Source organism: Vitis riparia, chromosome 14 (genome assembly GCF_004353265.1).
Source record: "Vitis riparia cultivar Riparia Gloire de Montpellier isolate 1030 chromosome 14, EGFV_Vit.rip_1.0, whole genome shotgun sequence".
In the NCBI taxonomy this organism is placed as follows: Eukaryota; Viridiplantae; Streptophyta; class Magnoliopsida; order Vitales; family Vitaceae; genus Vitis; species Vitis riparia.
The window spans coordinates 19,972,068-19,990,446 of NC_048444.1; the positions used below are offsets into that span (position 1 = coordinate 19,972,068).

The 18,379-nt window shown below is 39.0% G+C and overlaps 1 protein-coding gene across 2 annotated transcripts in view; it reads left to right on the forward strand.

Annotated features, from left to right (window-relative positions):
* Positions 1-18,379, forward strand: part of LOC117929986 (phosphoinositide phosphatase SAC1) — a 64,528-nt gene that overhangs the window by 20,037 nt on the left and 26,112 nt on the right. The window contains exons 6-9 of one of the 2 annotated variants that reach the window (XM_034850434.1): positions 7,286-7,473; positions 7,636-7,733; positions 13,480-13,637; positions 13,725-13,859. In XM_034850434.1, the coding sequence (XP_034706325.1) occupies positions 7,286-7,473; positions 7,636-7,733; positions 13,480-13,637; positions 13,725-13,859 (579 nt within the window). The remainder of the gene's footprint in view (positions 1-7,285; positions 7,474-7,635; positions 7,734-13,479; positions 13,638-13,724; positions 13,860-18,379) is intronic. The other variant, XM_034850435.1, reaches the window with a different exon arrangement.

Here is an 18,379-nt window from a genome sequence, read left to right on the forward strand (position 1 = left end):
GCCTTCTATTAGAATAAATCCAGGATTTCATTGAGGCAAAAACTGATATTCTAAAGGAGATTTAGGGAGAGATTTTTTTTTTTTGATAGGAAACAATAAATAGATATATTGATAGAAAAAAGAAGTACAAAAGAAGGATGAAGAATCCTTCCACCAAAGAAAAAACTAAACAACAACAATAAAAGAACAAGACGCTACAAAGTGAAAACTACGAACGAGCTCTCTTGGCAAAGTACACACTGTTAGCCAATCTAGTTGTAACACATTAAGGGGACTGCCCTTAAAAACCACATAACAAAAAGCCCAAAGAGAAGCAAGGAAGTGAATGGAATCCTATAGATTATTTGAATTCCTAGCTTTATCCTCAAATATCCTAGCATTTTTTTCCCGCCACACAACCCAAATTAAAGCAACGCACGCATTTTGCCACAAAACTATCCCTCTCTTGGAAATGCCAAAACCTTTATAATTGATGAACATCATGTTGGAAATGCTTCTCAAGGGAACCTAATCTATCTTGGCTAGCTGAAATAATTTGTGCCACAACCCCATCGTCAAAGAACAATGTAGGAAAAGATGATCTATTGATTCTCCTTGCTTCATACACAACTCGCAAATGTCAGGACTAAGAGCTTTGTAGGGTCTTCTCAATTGTAGCAAGTCATTAGTATTTACCTTCTTGTGTGCCATTAACCAGACAAAGGACTTGACTTTAAAAGGGACTTGAGAATTCCATACAAACTTAGAAGGGAAAAATGGAGATAAATCGGTTAGTTGGAACAAGGCTATAAAGAAAGACTTGACTGTAAACAATTTTGAAAAAGATAAAGACCAAGATCTTGCATCTGAAGCCGAAGAAGATAAATGTATACAATCAAGAGAACACATGAGGCATTCTAGATCTTCTATCTCAGAATTGGAAAGATTACAACGAAAATTAAAGTTCCAAGAGAAGGGATAAGCAGAACTGAGAATTGAAGATATAGGAATATTTTTTTCCGTGACTATTCTAAATAGTCTTGGATATTGGGATCTCAAAGGTTGGTCCCCCACCACAAATCTTCCCAAAAGCGAATTATTTCCCCATCTCCTACCACAAACCGAGTATACTTGGAAAAATCCTAAAAGACTTGTGCAATAACCTTCCAAGGACAACGAAGTGACCATCTGACTAAAGTGTTGGCATCCCCAACCATTGGAATGTGTCTCATAAATGCTAAGAATGACCTGATGCCACAGAGTTGTACTCTCCCTAGGAAACCTCCATAACCACTTCCCTAAAAGAGCGAAATTCCTTAAATAAATCTTCCCAAACCCCAATCCCCCTTTTACCCTCGGTTTACACACTACATCCCAACTAACAAGATGATCTCTTTTACCTTTCCCAACCCCTGACCAAAAGAAATCCCTTTACAATCTCTCAATTTTTGCAGCCACTGAAGCGGGAATCTTAAACAGGGATAGAAAGTAGCTAAGAATGTGGGAAAGGTATGAATGGATAAGAGTTATCCTACCATTGAAAGATAAGTAAGCCTTTTGCCACCCGTCTAATCTCCACGAGATTCTCTTAATCACTGGATCCCAGAATCCACAAGCAATTGGATTCCCTCCCAAAGGAAGACCCAAGTAGAGTATGGGCCAATCACAAGCCTTGCAATCAAGCATCAAGGCCAACCTAGAGAGATGATTTTGATCAAGGTTGATGCCAAAAAGGTTACTCTTGTCAAGATTGACCTTAAGCCCAGAAATTTGTCCAAACACTAACAATAAGCTCTTGAGAGTTTGTAGTTCTTATGCACAAGAGTTAGAAAAGAAGATGGTATCATCTGCGAATTGCAAATGGGACACCCTTGTTTTATTCCTACCTACCTTGAAACCCTCCAACATACTTCTTTCCTCAGCTCTCAACAACATCCTACTCAATACATCTGCGACAATAGTAAACAGAAAAGGGGATAGAGGGTCACCTTGCCTTAATCCTCTAGAGACCTTGACCCACCCTTTAACATTTCCATTCACTAGAATTGGATAAGAGACTGAAGACAGACATCTTCTCATCCAGGTCCTCCATTTAGGACTAAACCCCTTTTTCTCCAGCACATGGTCTAAAAAATCCCAATTCACATGATCATAAGCCTTTTCAAAGTCAAGTGTGAAGACAAGTCCTTCCTCCCCTGATTGTCTTTTCTCATCCGCTATCTCATTGGTTATAGGAACCGCGTTCAAAATTTGTCTCCCTTGAACAAAAGCGCCTTGAGTAGAATGGATAGTTTCGTGTAGTACTCCTTTTAATCGCCCTGATAGAACTTTGACTATTATCTTATAGAGACAAGTGATCAAGCTAATAAGTCTAAAATCTGAGATTTTCTTTGTCTGACATTTTTTGGGCAAAAGAACTATGAAGGAGGCATTGGTGCTTTGATTAAGAATCCCGCTTTTGTGAAACTCTGCAAACACCCTCACTAAGTCCTTCCTGATCACATCTCAACAATCCTGAAACACTGCAATGGTAAAACCATTAGGCCCTGACGCCTTATCCCTATCTAACTGAAAAATGGCTTTAAAGATCTCTTCTTCGACAAAAGGGGAATCCAACCTAGAAGCACTCTCTTCTGAGATAGGGGACCAATCTAAGCCTTCTACTCTCCAAGAGGACTCGAGTAGAGCTTTTCAAAATACAGTAAGATCTCTTCTGTGATGCTCTCAGAATTATCTAACACTAAACCTTTTCATTCTCCAAAAACTTGATGAATTTCTTATTTCGTCTGTCGTTAGCCACTTTGTGAAAAAACTTTGAATTGCAATCCCCTTCTTTAACCCATTTCACCTTAACTTTTTGTCTCCAATGAATTTCTTCTCTCAAAATTAATTACTCTAGCTCCCTTTTTCTTAAAACTCTTTGAGCTAAAAGATCAGAAGAAAGAACCCCTTCTTGCTCAATGGCATCAATGTTAGCTATTTCATCTAGGATGCCTTTTTTCCTTTCCTTTAGCATTCCAAAAGAATTCTTATTCCAATCTTTCAATTTTGCCTTAACAAATTGTAACTTCCTCATAAACTTGTGACCTTCTCAACCATTTCCTTCAAAACCTCTCCACCAACTACTAAAGCACTCTTTGAAACTTGGATGTTGCAACCATATATTCTCAAACCTAAAAGGTGTTGGGCCCCACTTGAAAGGATTGGTATCCAAAACGATCGGCCAATGATCCGATGTCCATCTAGGAAGAACTTCTTGAAGGCTTTGAGGGAAGAAATGCTCCCACTCATTTGAGTAAAGAAACCGATCCAATCTCTTACACACGGGTGACTCTTGCATGTTTGATCAAGTGAATGGGGTGTTTCGTAAAGGGGGGTCAAGTAACTCACAATCACTTATAAAACCATCAAAGTAAGTCCCTCATGCTAAAAGTTAAACTAGAGCCACCCATTTGTTTTTAACTTCTCCTTATAACATTAAAGTCACTGCCCACATACCATAAAGGAAAAGAAAGGCCAAAAATGTCTAGCAGCTCCACCCAAAAATCCTTCTTAAGTAAGGAACTGTTTGGGCCATAAATTGCGGACAGCCACAGGGGTTTGCATCCATCCAACAAAAACTTGATTGAGATAGAAAATGAGTCTATTACCACCTCCTCACTACACAGTTTCTTTGAGTCCTAAATAATCAAAATCCCTCTTGAAGCCCCGCATGCCAAAAGAGCAGCCTACTTCTTATTTCTAATCGACTAAACACTACCTACAAACCTTCTGTCACACATCTCCCTTTTTGTTTCCTGAAACATCACAACATCTAGATTCTTAAACCGCAAAAAATCCTTAACCACCCTTCGTTTTTTCCTAGATCCCAAACCCCTAGTATTTCAACTGATGATTTTCATGAACACACCTCACTGACCCTAAACCTCCAAACCAAAACCAACAGGTCTCAATTATTTGTGGAAAATCTATTCTTCTGCCTAGAATACACCTTAATATCTAGGGAACTTAAGACCTTACAGATTTTAGTCATTTTGCTGGGGGGAAAGACCTTTTATTTGGAACTCGCCCATCGAGGAGAACTCCGCTTCACCCTGGCTACTTGTAACCAGATTGGGAGCCTCAAAAGGCGTGTTGGGCTTGGTCTTAAAAGAGTTAAAACCGTCGGACATTTGGTTCAGACTAGCTGACTAGGACTCCACAACTTCTCGGTTAGGATTGCCAACAAACTCAAGACATAAAGCCCCATCGTCATTTTTTTTGGAAAATATTTCAGGTATAACTCGAGGATTCGTAGGATACTGAGACTGAATGACTGAATGACTGAACTGGGAAGAACGGGAACAAAAGGACTCAGAGGTGGAAGTGCCAAGCCAGAAGAAGGGGGAAAAGATGACAAAGATGACTGAGAATGTGGAGTAGAAGATACCTCAAAGTTTTCCACTACCCTCATTTCACAAGTCCCCACAAAGTTGAACCCTTTTTCTCTGGTTACTGGATTAGTAGGAAAAACCGTGACTGATGAGCCACGATGAACAAAACCCTCGAAACCCTTAGAATCTACTCTGTCTTCATCTTTAGAGAATTTGCGCAATTTCTCCTTTCCCTTTGATAGAATAGAAGCGTTAAGATGAAACCTTTGATGATTATCCGCGTCTTCTCTTGTTGACGAAGTTCCTTCCCTGAAACACCTTTTTCGGAACCCTGACGAGCGACTAAAATTGATTGGATTCGCACTGAAACTTCGTTCCAACTGTGTTCCCTCTTCGAAAGCAACTTCCTTTGGAAGAGCATTGCAATCTAACGATGGCTTCTCAAGCAATAAAGGCTTGCTTCGACTTTGAACCCCTTGTCGGCATCCAGAACTTGGAGGGAATAGAGCATTTCACAACTTCTTTGAACCAAACTTCAACGCGGAGCCCCTCATTTGAGTTTTAGAAACCTCTAAACCTAACTTCCCCTTTCCCTTTGCAGACAAGTCTTCTTTGCATGAAGAGCCCTTCTCAGAAATGGGTTGCTTACCTCCCATTTGTTGGCCCAACTTCGAAAGCGGACCTTTTAAAATATCATCCCTCTTCCAGCCCAAGTCCGCTTCAACCAGTGGATTGGGCTTAAGAGGAGATTGGGCCCTTCTCACTTGCTTAGAGGCTTGATGCTTCCTCAACAGTTGAGTGGGCTTTGTCCCCTCCATCCTAAACTTCTCCATCTTGCTTTGGCCCATTAGACCTCGTTCTTTGAATATTTGAATTAAAATTGAAAGACGATAAGGTTGGAACCAGCTATTCCCCACTTTCGGTCTTCTCTTGCCAAGTGTCCCCACGGAAACAACTTCAACCTTTTGACTATCTCCTCCCTCCTTCAATCTGCCAACTGCCCCAACAAAAGACCTTCCTTCAACCGTTGATCTAGCATCCTCAACCCTCCTTCTGCCACCTGTCCACGAGTGAGGCTCATACTCCTCCCGAGTTGACTCACCCATTTCTTTGCCTCGCCTAACGTCTTCCACTCCAACCACTGCAACTGAAATTGTGAACTCCCAGCCCCCATCTAACACCTCGATCAAAGCTGGGAGAACTGACCGTTCCTTCATTAAAATTCTCACCCTTGCCTTGCAAAGATCATACAATTTCAATGTTTGCCAATCGATCTCTGTCACCGTCTCCCATTGCTCCACTATTTTCTTCAGATGTTCCTCATACCATAAATGAAAGGGCAATCCCCATAATTCTATCCAACCTCCTCTGAATTTCTGCACGACTTCTGAATTTTCCTTTGGCGACCACATTCTCAACAGGACTGTAAGCCCACCCTTAATCCTGATAAACCTTAAATCGTGGAGTGAGAAAGCTTCCTCTATGGTTTCTACAAAAAATAATCCTTTTCTGCCGGAGAAGGGGACGATAGTCACCACACCCTTATGCCCTAATCATTTCGCCAGAGCACGGCCAACCTCAGCCCAGTTAACAAAATTAGCATGACATTCGCACACCACAGCTCTCGCCCATCTCCCAACTGGAACAAGACCTCCTCTCCTTGGTCCTTCTTCTCTAACTACATTCGCGAAGGACCGGTACAAAGGACCCACATGTTTGTGAAAAGTCCTTTCTTCCCTGCACTGCCTTCCCTTTTCAACTATACTAGAGGAGGGGACCACCAACATTGAAGACATCACATTCTTTATTTGCTCCCATCCCCTGCCCTTCTCTCCCTCAGTTATTACCAGGAAAGTTGACTTTTTGTTGGGAGCGAACTCTGAAAGCCTTATAAACCTGCCATGGTTGTTGAAGCAAACCTCCATTAAATGGACTCTGGATTTTCCTCTGTATTTTCTATTGAAACCCATGTTACTCTTCAACTTGATGGCCTTCCTCAAATGTTCAATCAACCAACCAACCTCTTCCTTCTCAAAGCCTAAGGCAAAAACAGAGCCTCTATAGTGCTCTGTCAGCGAGCACCATTTTCCACCAATTTCACCTTTGAACCTAACCGAGAAGGTCTTCCTCTCCACAGAGACCTTCAACGTCCTTACCATTCTCTCTCTATTGTTAAGGGAAAACAAAATATTTTTATTACAAGTGTTTCATTTTCAATATCTGCCATTTAGGGAGAGATTTTGAGGAAGCCAATCAGCTTTCTGTAGCTTTGGGTATTCATGTCATGGTCCATCCTTAAGAAGTGTCATGGATTCTGGCTTGTTCTGTTAAGGAGTTTGTTCACCTGAATGCAATTTTATTGGGAAGAGGAGAAGGAAAGTTTGGAAGACCTCATTTCTAAGTCTATTTGGTGCATTTTTTTTTTTTTTGATAGGTTTGGTGCATTTGAAAGCATGAAAGTGGAAAATCACTAAAGGGTTTGAGCTGTTATTAAATTTGAAAGACATTCTTCCTAATTCTTCATTTTCATGGTCTAGAGATCCTCTTGGGGAATGGAGTTTGTTTCTAGAAATCATTAGTAGAATGGGATTGGCCTTCTATTGTGGCCTTCATTTTGGGAATTTTTTCTTCTTGTCTTTCGTACTTCCTGCGTACTGGGGGTTGCACCCTTTGTGGCACCTTTAATCTATGTATATTGATTTTGCTTATAAGAAAATAGACCGGATGGGATCTTTCTCTATTACACTGCATTTGTTCTCTAAAGTTTTCATGTTTTCTGTAGAAAAAGTTTCCACTAATTTCACTTTTGAGTACTGTCTGAACACCATGAATTCTCTAGTCAATAGTAAAATACAGGGTGTTTATATGTACAAATAATTTAATAATTGCTCGGTAATGGTTTCAATATTTTGTTCGTTTTCAATTTATTTCAGGTACTTGAAAAGGGGAGTGAATGATCGGGGAAGAGTGGCTAATGATGTTGAGACAGAGCAAATTGTTCTTGATGAAGAAGCTGGGTCACGCAAAGGAAAAATGAGTTCTGTTGTGCAGATGCGGGGTTCAATTCCCCTTTTCTGGTCGCAAGAAGCTTCAAGATTTAGTCCTAAACCTGATATAATTTGTAAGAATATCAAACCATTCCAATTTGTTTTTTTTTTTCTTAATAAATAAATAAATTCTCGAGCCTCCATTCAATCCCAGGTACACTATTATATCTGGTTTCACATAACATGACTTGTGATGCTTTTTTTTTCTTTATTTTATTTTTCATTCTTGGCTTCAGTACAGAGGTATGATCCAACATATGAGGCAACAAAGTTGCATTTTGAAGACCTGGCAAAGAGATATGGAAATCCAATTATTGTGCTTAATCTAATCAAGGTATTGTTTCAAATTCACTAGCTTTGGTTTTCTGATAATAATATAATTTCTATTTTAAGGTTGTTCAATTATTTTATTTTTGTGGGAATTTTTTTATGCTGGAATTGTTTATTTTTCATGTTGGATCCAACAAAGCTAGAGATATTTAGGATCTTTATTTTGGGTGTATTTCTTGCAAACTATTCTTAGAGATTTTGGTTGACATTAAATGTATTTTCTATTGGAGTTTGTTGCTTTAATTGTTGTTCAACAATTTTTTGCCTTTATGCTCTTAAGCATTGTTGATGGGAAATCTAACAGTTGGGGCTTTCCTACCAGGGTACCACATTGTTACTAACTTGCTTTGTTGCACATATTGATGTTCTTGATTTGTACTAAGAAAGATGTCTTTTGGTGACTTATTTTTGCATTTAACAGAATAGTTTAACGCATGTGAAGCTTGCTTGAGGCTTACAATTGTCTAAAATGGTGTAAAAATGTGGGTTTAAGAAACCAATACAACATTCAGATTTCTCATTTCAATAACAACAAACTACAATATAATTCCATGTTTATATATTTTAATTGACTGCACAAAGCTTATTAATATTGATTGTCAAATTACAATATGTTAAGGACAAATTAAAAGAGTGGAATAAGCTTTCTTTTGGAGAGCTAAACGAAAGGAAAAAAAGCATCCTGAATGAAATAGCTAACTTTGATGCCATTGAGCAAGTAGGGGGTCTCACTTCTGAACTTTTAGTTCAAAAAGCTTTAAGAAAAGGGGAGTTAGAGGAATTAATTTTGAGGGAAAAAATTCATTGGAGACAAAAAGTTAGGGTGAAATGGGTTAAGGAAGGGGATTGTAACTCAAAGTTTTTTCATAAAGTGGCTAATGACAGGTGAAATAGGAAATTTATCAAGGCATTGGAGAATGAAAGAGGCTTCGTGTTGAATAATTCCGAGAGCATCACAGATGAAATTTTACTTAACTTTGAAAAGCTCTACGTGAGTCCTACTGGAGAGTCTTGGAGTGTTGAAGGCTTAGATTGATCCCCTATATTTGAAGAGAGTGCGTCTAGGTTGGACTCCCCTTTCACTGTAGAAGAGATTTCTAAGGCCATTTTTCAGTTGGATAGGGATAAGGCGCTGGGGCCTAATGGCTTTACCATTGCAGTGTTTCAAGATTGTTGGGATGTGATCAAGGAGGATTTAGTGAGAGTGTTTGCAGAGTTTCACAGAAGCGGGATTATCAATCAAAGCACTAATGCCTTCTTCATAGTTCTGTTGCCTAAAAAAAGCATGACAAAGAAAATCTCATACTTTAGACCTATTAGCTTGATCACTAGTCTTTATAAGATAATAGCCAAAGTGCTATTAGGGCGTCTAAGAGGGGTATTACATGAAACTATCCATTCTACTTAAGGCGCTTTTGTTCAAGGAAGACAAATATTGGATGCAATTCTCATAGCCAATGAAGACGATCAGGGGAGGAAGGAGTCGTCTTCAAAATTGACTTTGAAAAGGCTTACGACCATGTGAGTTGGGATTTTTTTGGATCATGTGTTGGAGAAGAAGGGGTTTAGTCCTAGTTGGAGGAAATGGATGAGAGGTTGTTTGTCCAGGGTATCTTATGCAGTCTTAGTGAATGGAAACGCTAAAGGGTGGGTTAAGGCATACAGGACGACTCTTTATCCCCTTTTTTGTTTATTTTAGTCGCTGATGTATTGAGTAGGATGTTATTGAGAGCAGATGAAAGAAATTTGTTGGAGGGTTTTAGGGTGGGTAGGAACAGAATAAGGGTGTCCCATTTGCAATTTGCAGATGATATCATTTTTCTTTTCTAACACTAGGGAGGAAGAATTGCAGACTCTCAAGAGTTTATTGCTAGTGTTTGGGCATATTTCTGGGCTTAAAGTTAACCTTGACAAGAGTAATATTTATGACATCAATCTTTTTTTTTTTTGACAAGTAAATCATAATTGTATTAAAACAGAGGTGAAAAGCCACAAAGCATACAGGGGAAGCAACTAACACCTCTCAAACAAAAAAGAAAGCCAACAGAGCCTCACCACCCCTTAATTGGAAGCTAACCACTCCAAGAAACCTATAAGGGATAGAGACTCCTTTCCAATATACAATCTAGCCTAGCTCCATAATTCACAAACAAAAAAATTCTTAAGTTTCTGAATATCTAACACCCCCCTCCCCCCTAAAAGCTAATCTATTGCTCTCATTCCAAATCGTCCAAAAAATACACAACGGTATGCATTTCCATATCTTTTTCCTTTTCTTTCCCACAAAAGGGCCCCTCCAGCTAGTTAAGACCTCCTTTACAGTTTCTGGAAAGACCCACTGCACACCTGATAACCTAAGGACGATATTCCACAAGACTCTGACCACTATACAGTGTATAAGAATATGATTTGCAGTTTCTTCTTCACACTCACACAAAAAACAACAATTAGGGAGCTGCCATCCTCTTTTTTGAAGCCTATCAAGAGTAAGCACCCTCCCCCACGTAGCCTCCCAAGCAAAGAACGCAACCTTGGTTGGAACTTTATCCACCCAAATACAACTTGACGGAAAAGCAATGTCATTGGGATTGGCCAACAAGCTGTAAGCATCTTTGACCCTAAACTATCCGTTTCTTCCTCCCTTCCAAAAAACTGAGTCTTCCTCCAAAGAGGGCCTGTGACCTCTCAAAACATAGAGCAAGTCCCCTACCATATCCACCTCCAATCATTAAAATCCCTAAAAAATCTTAGATTCCAACCCCCTTGACCAAAATTCTGATCCCACATCTCCTCCATCGTAGCATTCCTATGGGAAGCCAGAGCAAATAGATGAGGGAAGTTTTGGGGCAGCGCTGTACCAGTGCACCAAACATCAGTCCAGAATCTGATTTTGGTACCCTTCCTAGAGATGAGCACCATGTTATCCCAACACCAATCAGTTTCCTTCAAAATTTCCTTTTAAACCCCTACTCCGAATGCCCCATTAGCCTTCTTTGTCCTCCAATCATGACCTTCTTGCCCATATTTTGCCATTATCACTTGTTTCCAAAGATTGTCTGTATCAAAAGCAAACCTCCAAATCCATTTACCAAGCAAGGCTTTGTTCAAGAGCGCTAGCTTCCTTAAGCCTAGCCCACCCTTATTCTTGTCCGTACAAACCACCTCCCAATTAACTAGATGAGCTTTCCTTTCCTAGTTTCCTCCTCCCCAAAGAAAATCTCTTTGTACTTTTTCTAACCTTCTAGCAACGGTTTTAGGCATCCGGAAGAGAGACATATGATAAATTGACATGCTAACCAAAGTACTCTTTATGAGAGTGATTCTCCTACCTTTGGAAATATATTGCCGTTTCCGCAGCGCAAGTCTCCTCCTCATTCTCTCTTCCACCCCATCCCACACAGAATGAGCCTTGTTAGGAGCCCCTAAAGGCAGACCCAGATACTGAGAAGGCAAAGAACCCACCCTACACCCTAACTCCGCTGCTAGCTCATCAATCTCCTCCTCTACATCAACTGGGATGATTTCACTTTTGGCCAAATTAATCCTTAGACCTGAAGCAGCTTCAAACCATAATAAAATCCAGCTTAAGTGAGTTAGGTGCTCTTTATTAGCCTCACAGAACACAACTGTGTCATTAGCAAAAAATAAATGGGAAATGTTCAGGGCGGGCCTTCTACCACCTCGAATACTACACCCTGTAAGGAAACCCCCAGCAACAGCCCTCCTAATAAGAGCATCTAGCACTTCCATTCCCAAAACAAAGAGGTAAGGAGATAGAGGATCTCCTTGGCGTAGCCCCTTAGTACTCGGGAAAAAGCCAGCTGGCACCCCATTAACTAGGACTGAGAACTTGGCTGAAGATAAACAACTCCACATCCAACCCAACCACTTTGATCCAAATCCCATTTTTTGTAAGGCCTTCAACAAAAACTGCCATTAGAATATTTTTTCTAGGTTAGCCAAGTTGCTTGATTGCAAGGCTTCTGGTTGGCTTATACTCTACTTGGGTCTTCCTTTGGGAGGGAATCCTAAGGCTTGTGGTTTTATGGGATCCAGTGATTGAGAGGATCTCGAGAAGATTATATCGGTGGCAAAAGACTTATTTATCTTTTGGAGGTAGGATAACTCTTATCCAATCTTGCCTCACCCACATGCCCTGCTACTTCCCTGCTACTTCCTTTCCTTGTTTATGATACCTGCTTTAGTGGCTGCAAAAATTGAGAGATTGAAAAGAAATTTTTTATGGTCAGGGGTTGAGACTCTTAACACTTTAGTCAAATGGTCACATCGTTGTCCTTGGAAGACTATTGCACAAGTCTTTTAGGAGTTTTCCAAGTTTACTTGGTTTGTGGTAGGAGATGGGCAAAGAATTCGGTTATGGGAATACTTTTGGTGAGGGGACCAACCTTTGATATCCCAATATCCAAGACTATTTAGAGTAGTCTCAAATAAAAATATTTCTATTTCTTGAATTCTCGGTTCTACTCGTCCTTTCTCTTGGAACTTTAATTCCCGTCGTAACCTTTTCGATTCTGAGATAGAAGATTTAGAAGGCCTTATGCGGTCACTTGATGGTTTGCATCTTTCACCTTCGGTTTCATATGCGAGATCCTGGTCTTTATCTTCTTCAGGGCTTTTTACAGTCAAATATTTATTTCTTACCTTATCCTAATTTTCTGGTTCTCTCCTCCAGTTTTCCCACTAAGTTTATTTGGAATTCTCAAGTCCCTTTCAAAGTCAAGTCCTTTGTCTGGTTAGTGGTACACAAGAAGGTAAATACTAATGACTTGCTACAATTGAGAAGACCCTACAAAGCTCTTAGTCCTGATATTTGTAAACTGTGCATGAAGCATGGAGAATCAACTGATCGTCTTTTCATACATTGCTCTTTGACGATGGGGTTGTGGCATAGATTATTTCAGTTAGCTAAGACGGATTAGGTTCCCCCGAGGAGCATTTCCAACATGCTGTCCATCAATTATAATGGTTTTGGATTATCTAAGAGAGGGATAGTTTTGTGGCAAGTTGTGAGCATCGCTTTAATTTGAGTTGTGTGGCGGGAAAGAAATGCGAGGATTTTTGAGGATAAAGCAAGGAATTCAGAGTATTTTTGGGATTCTATTCATTTCCTTGCTTCTCTTTGGGCTTTCTGTTCCAAGGTTTTTAAGGGGACTCCCCTTAATGTGTTACAACCTGATTGGATAGCAGTGTGCAATTCCAATGGGTTGGTCTACTCTAGAGAGTTTGTATGTTTTTACTATGTATCTTCTTGTTTTTGTATTCTTGTAGTTTAGTTTTCTTTGGTGGGAGGATTCCTCATCCTTCTCTTGTACTTATTTTTTCTATCAATATATCCCTTTGTCGTTTCCTATCAAAAAAATATTGATTGCTGGTATTTTGCTTCAGCATTTGAGCAGGAGGTAATGAACAAAGTTGGCTTGTATATTCTCGTTCCTTTTCCTTTTCTATAGGAAAGTTTCTTGCAGATTTTGAGATAAACTATCTTTCCATAATATTCCTTTTCCCCACCATTCCTAGCTTTTAAGAATGATGTCGTGTGTACTTATGCATGAGTGGGAGTATGTGCCTTTTTTTTTTTTTTGAGTTTCATCATGTTGTTGAACTGCAGAATATTACTGAAATATCCTTTGTAAAGTGTTTCATCTCCAGGTTCTAACTGATGGAATTCTAAAGATTACTGCAGCACAACTTATTGAGTTTAATTTTTTATTTCTGTTTTTGCCATGAAGCTCATTTTAACGTTAAAAGTGCAGACTGTTGAGAAACGACCTCGAGAAATGATGCTAAGGCGCGAGTTTGCAAATGCAGTTGGTTATCTAAACCAGATTCTCTCAGAAGAAAATCATCTCAAATTTATTCACTGGGACTTTCACAAGTTTGCAAAGAGGTAAAGATGTAAAAACTTTCATGCAATGTCCCCTCACCTATCTCTTTTGTTTGAACTTACTGTTTTGTTTCTTTGCTGTTTCCAAAGCAAATCTGCCAATGTTTTGGCAGTTTTAGGTGCCGTAGCAAGTGAAGCACTTGATTTGACTGGTTTTTACTATAGTGGTAAGCCTATTACTGTTAAAAGGAGAGCCACTCAACTCAGTCGAACAAGCACTGGAAGGTATGACATTTCTCTTCTCATTACATCGTATTTCAGCAATTATGCAGTATATTTACAAAATGGAACTCTTCATTGTACCACCTGATATAATTTTAAAACATAGACCTTGTCAAGAATTCATCCTCACCATCTAATTCCTTATTTAGTCCAACCAAGAATTCAAGCTCATGTTCCTTCTCCATCATCTTCTTGAAATAGGCATGCTCTGCAACACAAGCCCACTCCAATTGATAAAACAAGTCTAATTCATGCAACAGGCCTTTCAGATGTTGTGATACTTAATTACACTATGATTACCTTGCTTTGGTTCTCAGATTTTTGTCTTTAATTCATAGACTTGAGCAGAATTACCTGGATCAGAGTAAGTTTCAATGACTGCATCCCTTAGTTCTTTGGTTGTTGAAAGAAACATGTGAATCTGTCCAATCTCTGGCTCCTTTGAATTCACGAGCCATGCCATGATCAGAAACCTGGATCATCTTTCTTTGGAACCTTGATTGTGTTTGTCAAATACCCTAGTTTCCCTTTTCCATGGACGAGGAGCTTTATGAATTGGCCTATCAGAAAAAAAAAAAAAAAAAAAGCTTTATGGACTCCAACCATTTGAGAAAATTCAATCCGTTTAGCTTATTCATAGTGATCTGCAATGAAGGAATGTCTGCAATGCCATGAGGCGAGGCATTTAGTGGTGGCAAGTGTGTTGGTTTTTGATGGGACTAGCCACCAAACGATTCCTCAATAACTCCTAATATCAAATCCTACCAACAATGGTGCCTAGGACTAAAGAAATAATCTTTAGCAATTTAGGAGTATGGATAGAATTTTTACCGATTCAAATGGAAAACCTTGTGCATGCACAAGTTTTTATTTATTTTATTTTTTTATTTTTATTTTTTAAATAAGAAAATTGTGGAAAAAAATAGTAATTTTGAGTAATACTAGAAATTGGGAACAATCTTAATATTGTCTTTTGATTCTTGTTACAAAATATAGAAAGTTCTAAATAAACACTAGATTTCTTTGATTGAAGTCATCAAATCTTCATTAGAAATCTTCAAAAGTGTTCAAGTTTTCTTGGAATCTCTTCAAGTCTTCTTTAGTATTACAAGCGTGTCTTTTGAAAAAGGAGCCCTTTTTATAGGGTTGAAAATTTTATATTAATATGTTCTTGACACTAAATATGGGATGTAAAAAAATAAGTTCTATTTTTTAGATTGACTATACACAGTTTATATAGGAGATTACAAGAGAAAAAATAGGAAACAAGAGACATAATAGGAAACTAACTTATTCCTAAATCATAAAACTATCTATTTACAGAAATATGAAACTAACATAATAGGAAAATAATTCTCTTATTCTATTTATAGCTCAATTACAGCCTACTTACGACTCAACACTCCCCCTCAAGCTGAGGAATGTCTTCCATTCCTAGCTTGAATACAAAATCGTGGAACATTGAATTGTTCTGCCCTTTTGTTAGGATATCAACTAATTGATGTTCTGATGGAACATAGGACATACACACTACTCCTTCCTCCAATTTTTCTTTGATGAAATGCCTATCAATCTCATTATGTTTTGTCCTATCGTGTTGTATAGGGTTATGAGTAATATTGATAGTTGACTTCTTGTCACAATAGAGCTTCATAGGACCATTCCACTTGATTCTCAAATCATCTAGAATAATCTTCAGCCAAAGTAGTTCACACAACCCTTGAGCAATGATCCTAAACTCTGATTCTGCAGACGACCTTGCTACCACATTTTGCTTTTTACTTCTCCATGTTACCAGAGTACCTCCAAGAAAAGTACAATACCTTGTAGTTGATCTTCGATCCACTAGGGAACCTACATAGTCAGCGTCGGTGTATACTTTTAGAGTAAGAGTATTGTTCTTCTTGAACAAAATTCCTTTCCTGGGGTTGCCTTTCAAGTAATGCAGCACCCTTGTAAGCAATTTGAAGATGAGGTTCTCTTGGATCATGCATGAATTGACTGATCACGCTCATCGAGTAGGCGATGTCTGGCCAAGTGTGAGCAAGGTATATGAGCCTACCAACCAGCCTCTGGTACATTCTTTTATCCACCACTGGTTCTTCTTTAGCTTCTCCCAACTTGTGGTTTGGATCCATTAGGGTAGAGACTGGTTTACACCCAATCTTCCCTGTTTCTGCCAATAAATCAGTCACATACTTTTGTTGAGAGATGAAGATCCCTTGTGCGGAATATGCCACCTCAATACTGAGGAAGTACTTCAGTTTCCCTAGTTCCTTTATCTCAAACTCTGTTGCTAATCTCTGCTTCACTTCATGCTTTTCTCTCTCATCATTTCCAGTCACCATGATGTCGTCAACATAGACTAGAAGAGTAGTTACTCCTCCTACAGCCGAGTGCTTAATGAAGAGAGTGTGGTCACCTTGGCTTTGTTTGTACCCGGACTCTTTCATGACTTTTGCAAATCTCCCAAACCAAGCCCTAGGAGATTGTTTTAGCCCATAAAGGGCCTTTTTTAGCTTGCACACCTTGTTACTTGTGTTTCCCTCAAATCCCGGTGGGATGTTCATGTAAATCTCTTCATCTAAATCACCATGAAGAAATGCATTCTTAACATTATATTGTAGGAGTTGCCAATTGTAGTCGGCAACCAGTGACAACAGGATTCTTATAGTATTCATTTTTATAACTGGAGCAAAAGTCTCTTGATAATAAACTCTATAAGTTTGAGTGTACCCTTTGGCTACCAATCTTACTTTATGTCTCTCAAGAGATCCATTAGCCTTATATTTCAGTGTGAAAATTCACTTGCAATTAACAATGTTTTTCTTTTTCGGTCTTTCAACAATCTCTCATGTTTTATTCTTTTCTAATACACTCATCTCCTTTCTCATAGCATCCTTCCATTCCCTTTTTTTCAATGCCTCAGAAACAGTGTTAGGGATGATAGTGGTGTTTAGACTCATAATGAAATTCTTGTGGGCTGGTGATAGGTGCTTAAGAAACACATAGTGTGATAGTGGATAGAGTGGTCAGTTAATGCATTTTCTGGTGCCTTTTCTGACAACAATGGGAAGGTTTAGGTCTAGGTTGTCTGTTGAGTTAGTGGAAGTTTTACCAAGTTGTGTATGTAAAGGTGGGTCTGATCTTACCGTGATTTCATTCCCAGGGTCTGAGTTGGATTCTTGGACTTGCTTTTGTTTTGGAATGGCCTTTTCCCTTGAATACACCTTAAGAAGCTATGGAAAATTGCGAGTGACACTGGTTGGAATAGGGGATGACTCGGATTCTTTATCACCATGGGTTGAGACATGAGGAAGTCAAGAGGTTCAAAGGACTATCTTCCATCATTGAATTCTCCCCCTGAAGAGAGGACTTGGGGAAAAAAAGTTTATTTTCTGTGAAGGTGACATTTGCAAAGATGTAAAATTTTATGGTTGAGGGATTGTAACAATTGTATCCTTTTTGAGTGGATGAGTAACCAAGGAAGACACATTTTATGGCTCGGGGGTCTAGCTTGTCTCTATGTTGGCCGTGGACATGAACAAATGTAGTGCACCCAAATACCCTAGGAGTGAGCCCATTTGAGGTTTTGAAGTGTGGATAGAAACTCTTAAGTATCTCTACGGGGCTTTTGTTGTCTAACACCCGTGAAGGAATTTTATTTATCATGTATGTGGCAATAAGAACAACTTCCCCCCAATAGGACTTAGGAACATTCCCTTGAAAGAGTAAGACTCGGGTTGTGTTGAGTAAATGCCCATTTTTCCTCTCGGCTACCCCATTTTGTTGGGGTGTGTTAACACATGATGAGTCATGGAGAATGCCCCGTGATTGAAAATAGGGTGACAAAATTTGGTTGAAGTAATCTCTAGCATTGTCTGTCCTAAAACTTTTTATTTTAACCCCAAATTGGTTTTGAACCATTGAGTGGAAATTAGGTATAACAATGCTAACATCAGATTTTTGTTTAAGAAGAAAGATCCATGTAACCCGAGTGTAGTCATCAATTAAGGATACAAACCAACGAGCCCTATAAACATTAGGTATAGTCGAAGGACCCCATATGTCACTATGAATCAAATGAAAAGGATGAGAACTTCTTTTATTGCTAATAGGAAAAGATACACGAGTATGTTTTGCCAATTTACAAGTTTCACAATGAAACTCAGAAATATCTAATCTTTGGAACAAATGAGGAAACATGACCTTTAAAACCCTAAAAGATGGATGACCTAGACGTAGGTGATACAACCAAATGGTATCTTTATTTGAGGAACTGAGAAAAGATGATGACAAATTATTACTAGTTTGCTTAGATGATTCAAGGTGGTAAAGACCGCTCCTTTCCTTAGCAAGTCCAATCCTCCTCCCCGAGCCTTGTTCCTGAAAAACACAATAAGAAGGGAAAAAAAATAGCATAACATTTAAGATCATGGGTAAGCTTTTGAATGGAAACAAGGTTGGCCAACAATTTTGGTACATGGAGGACATTTTTAAGAATAAGGGTAGAGGTGATGTAT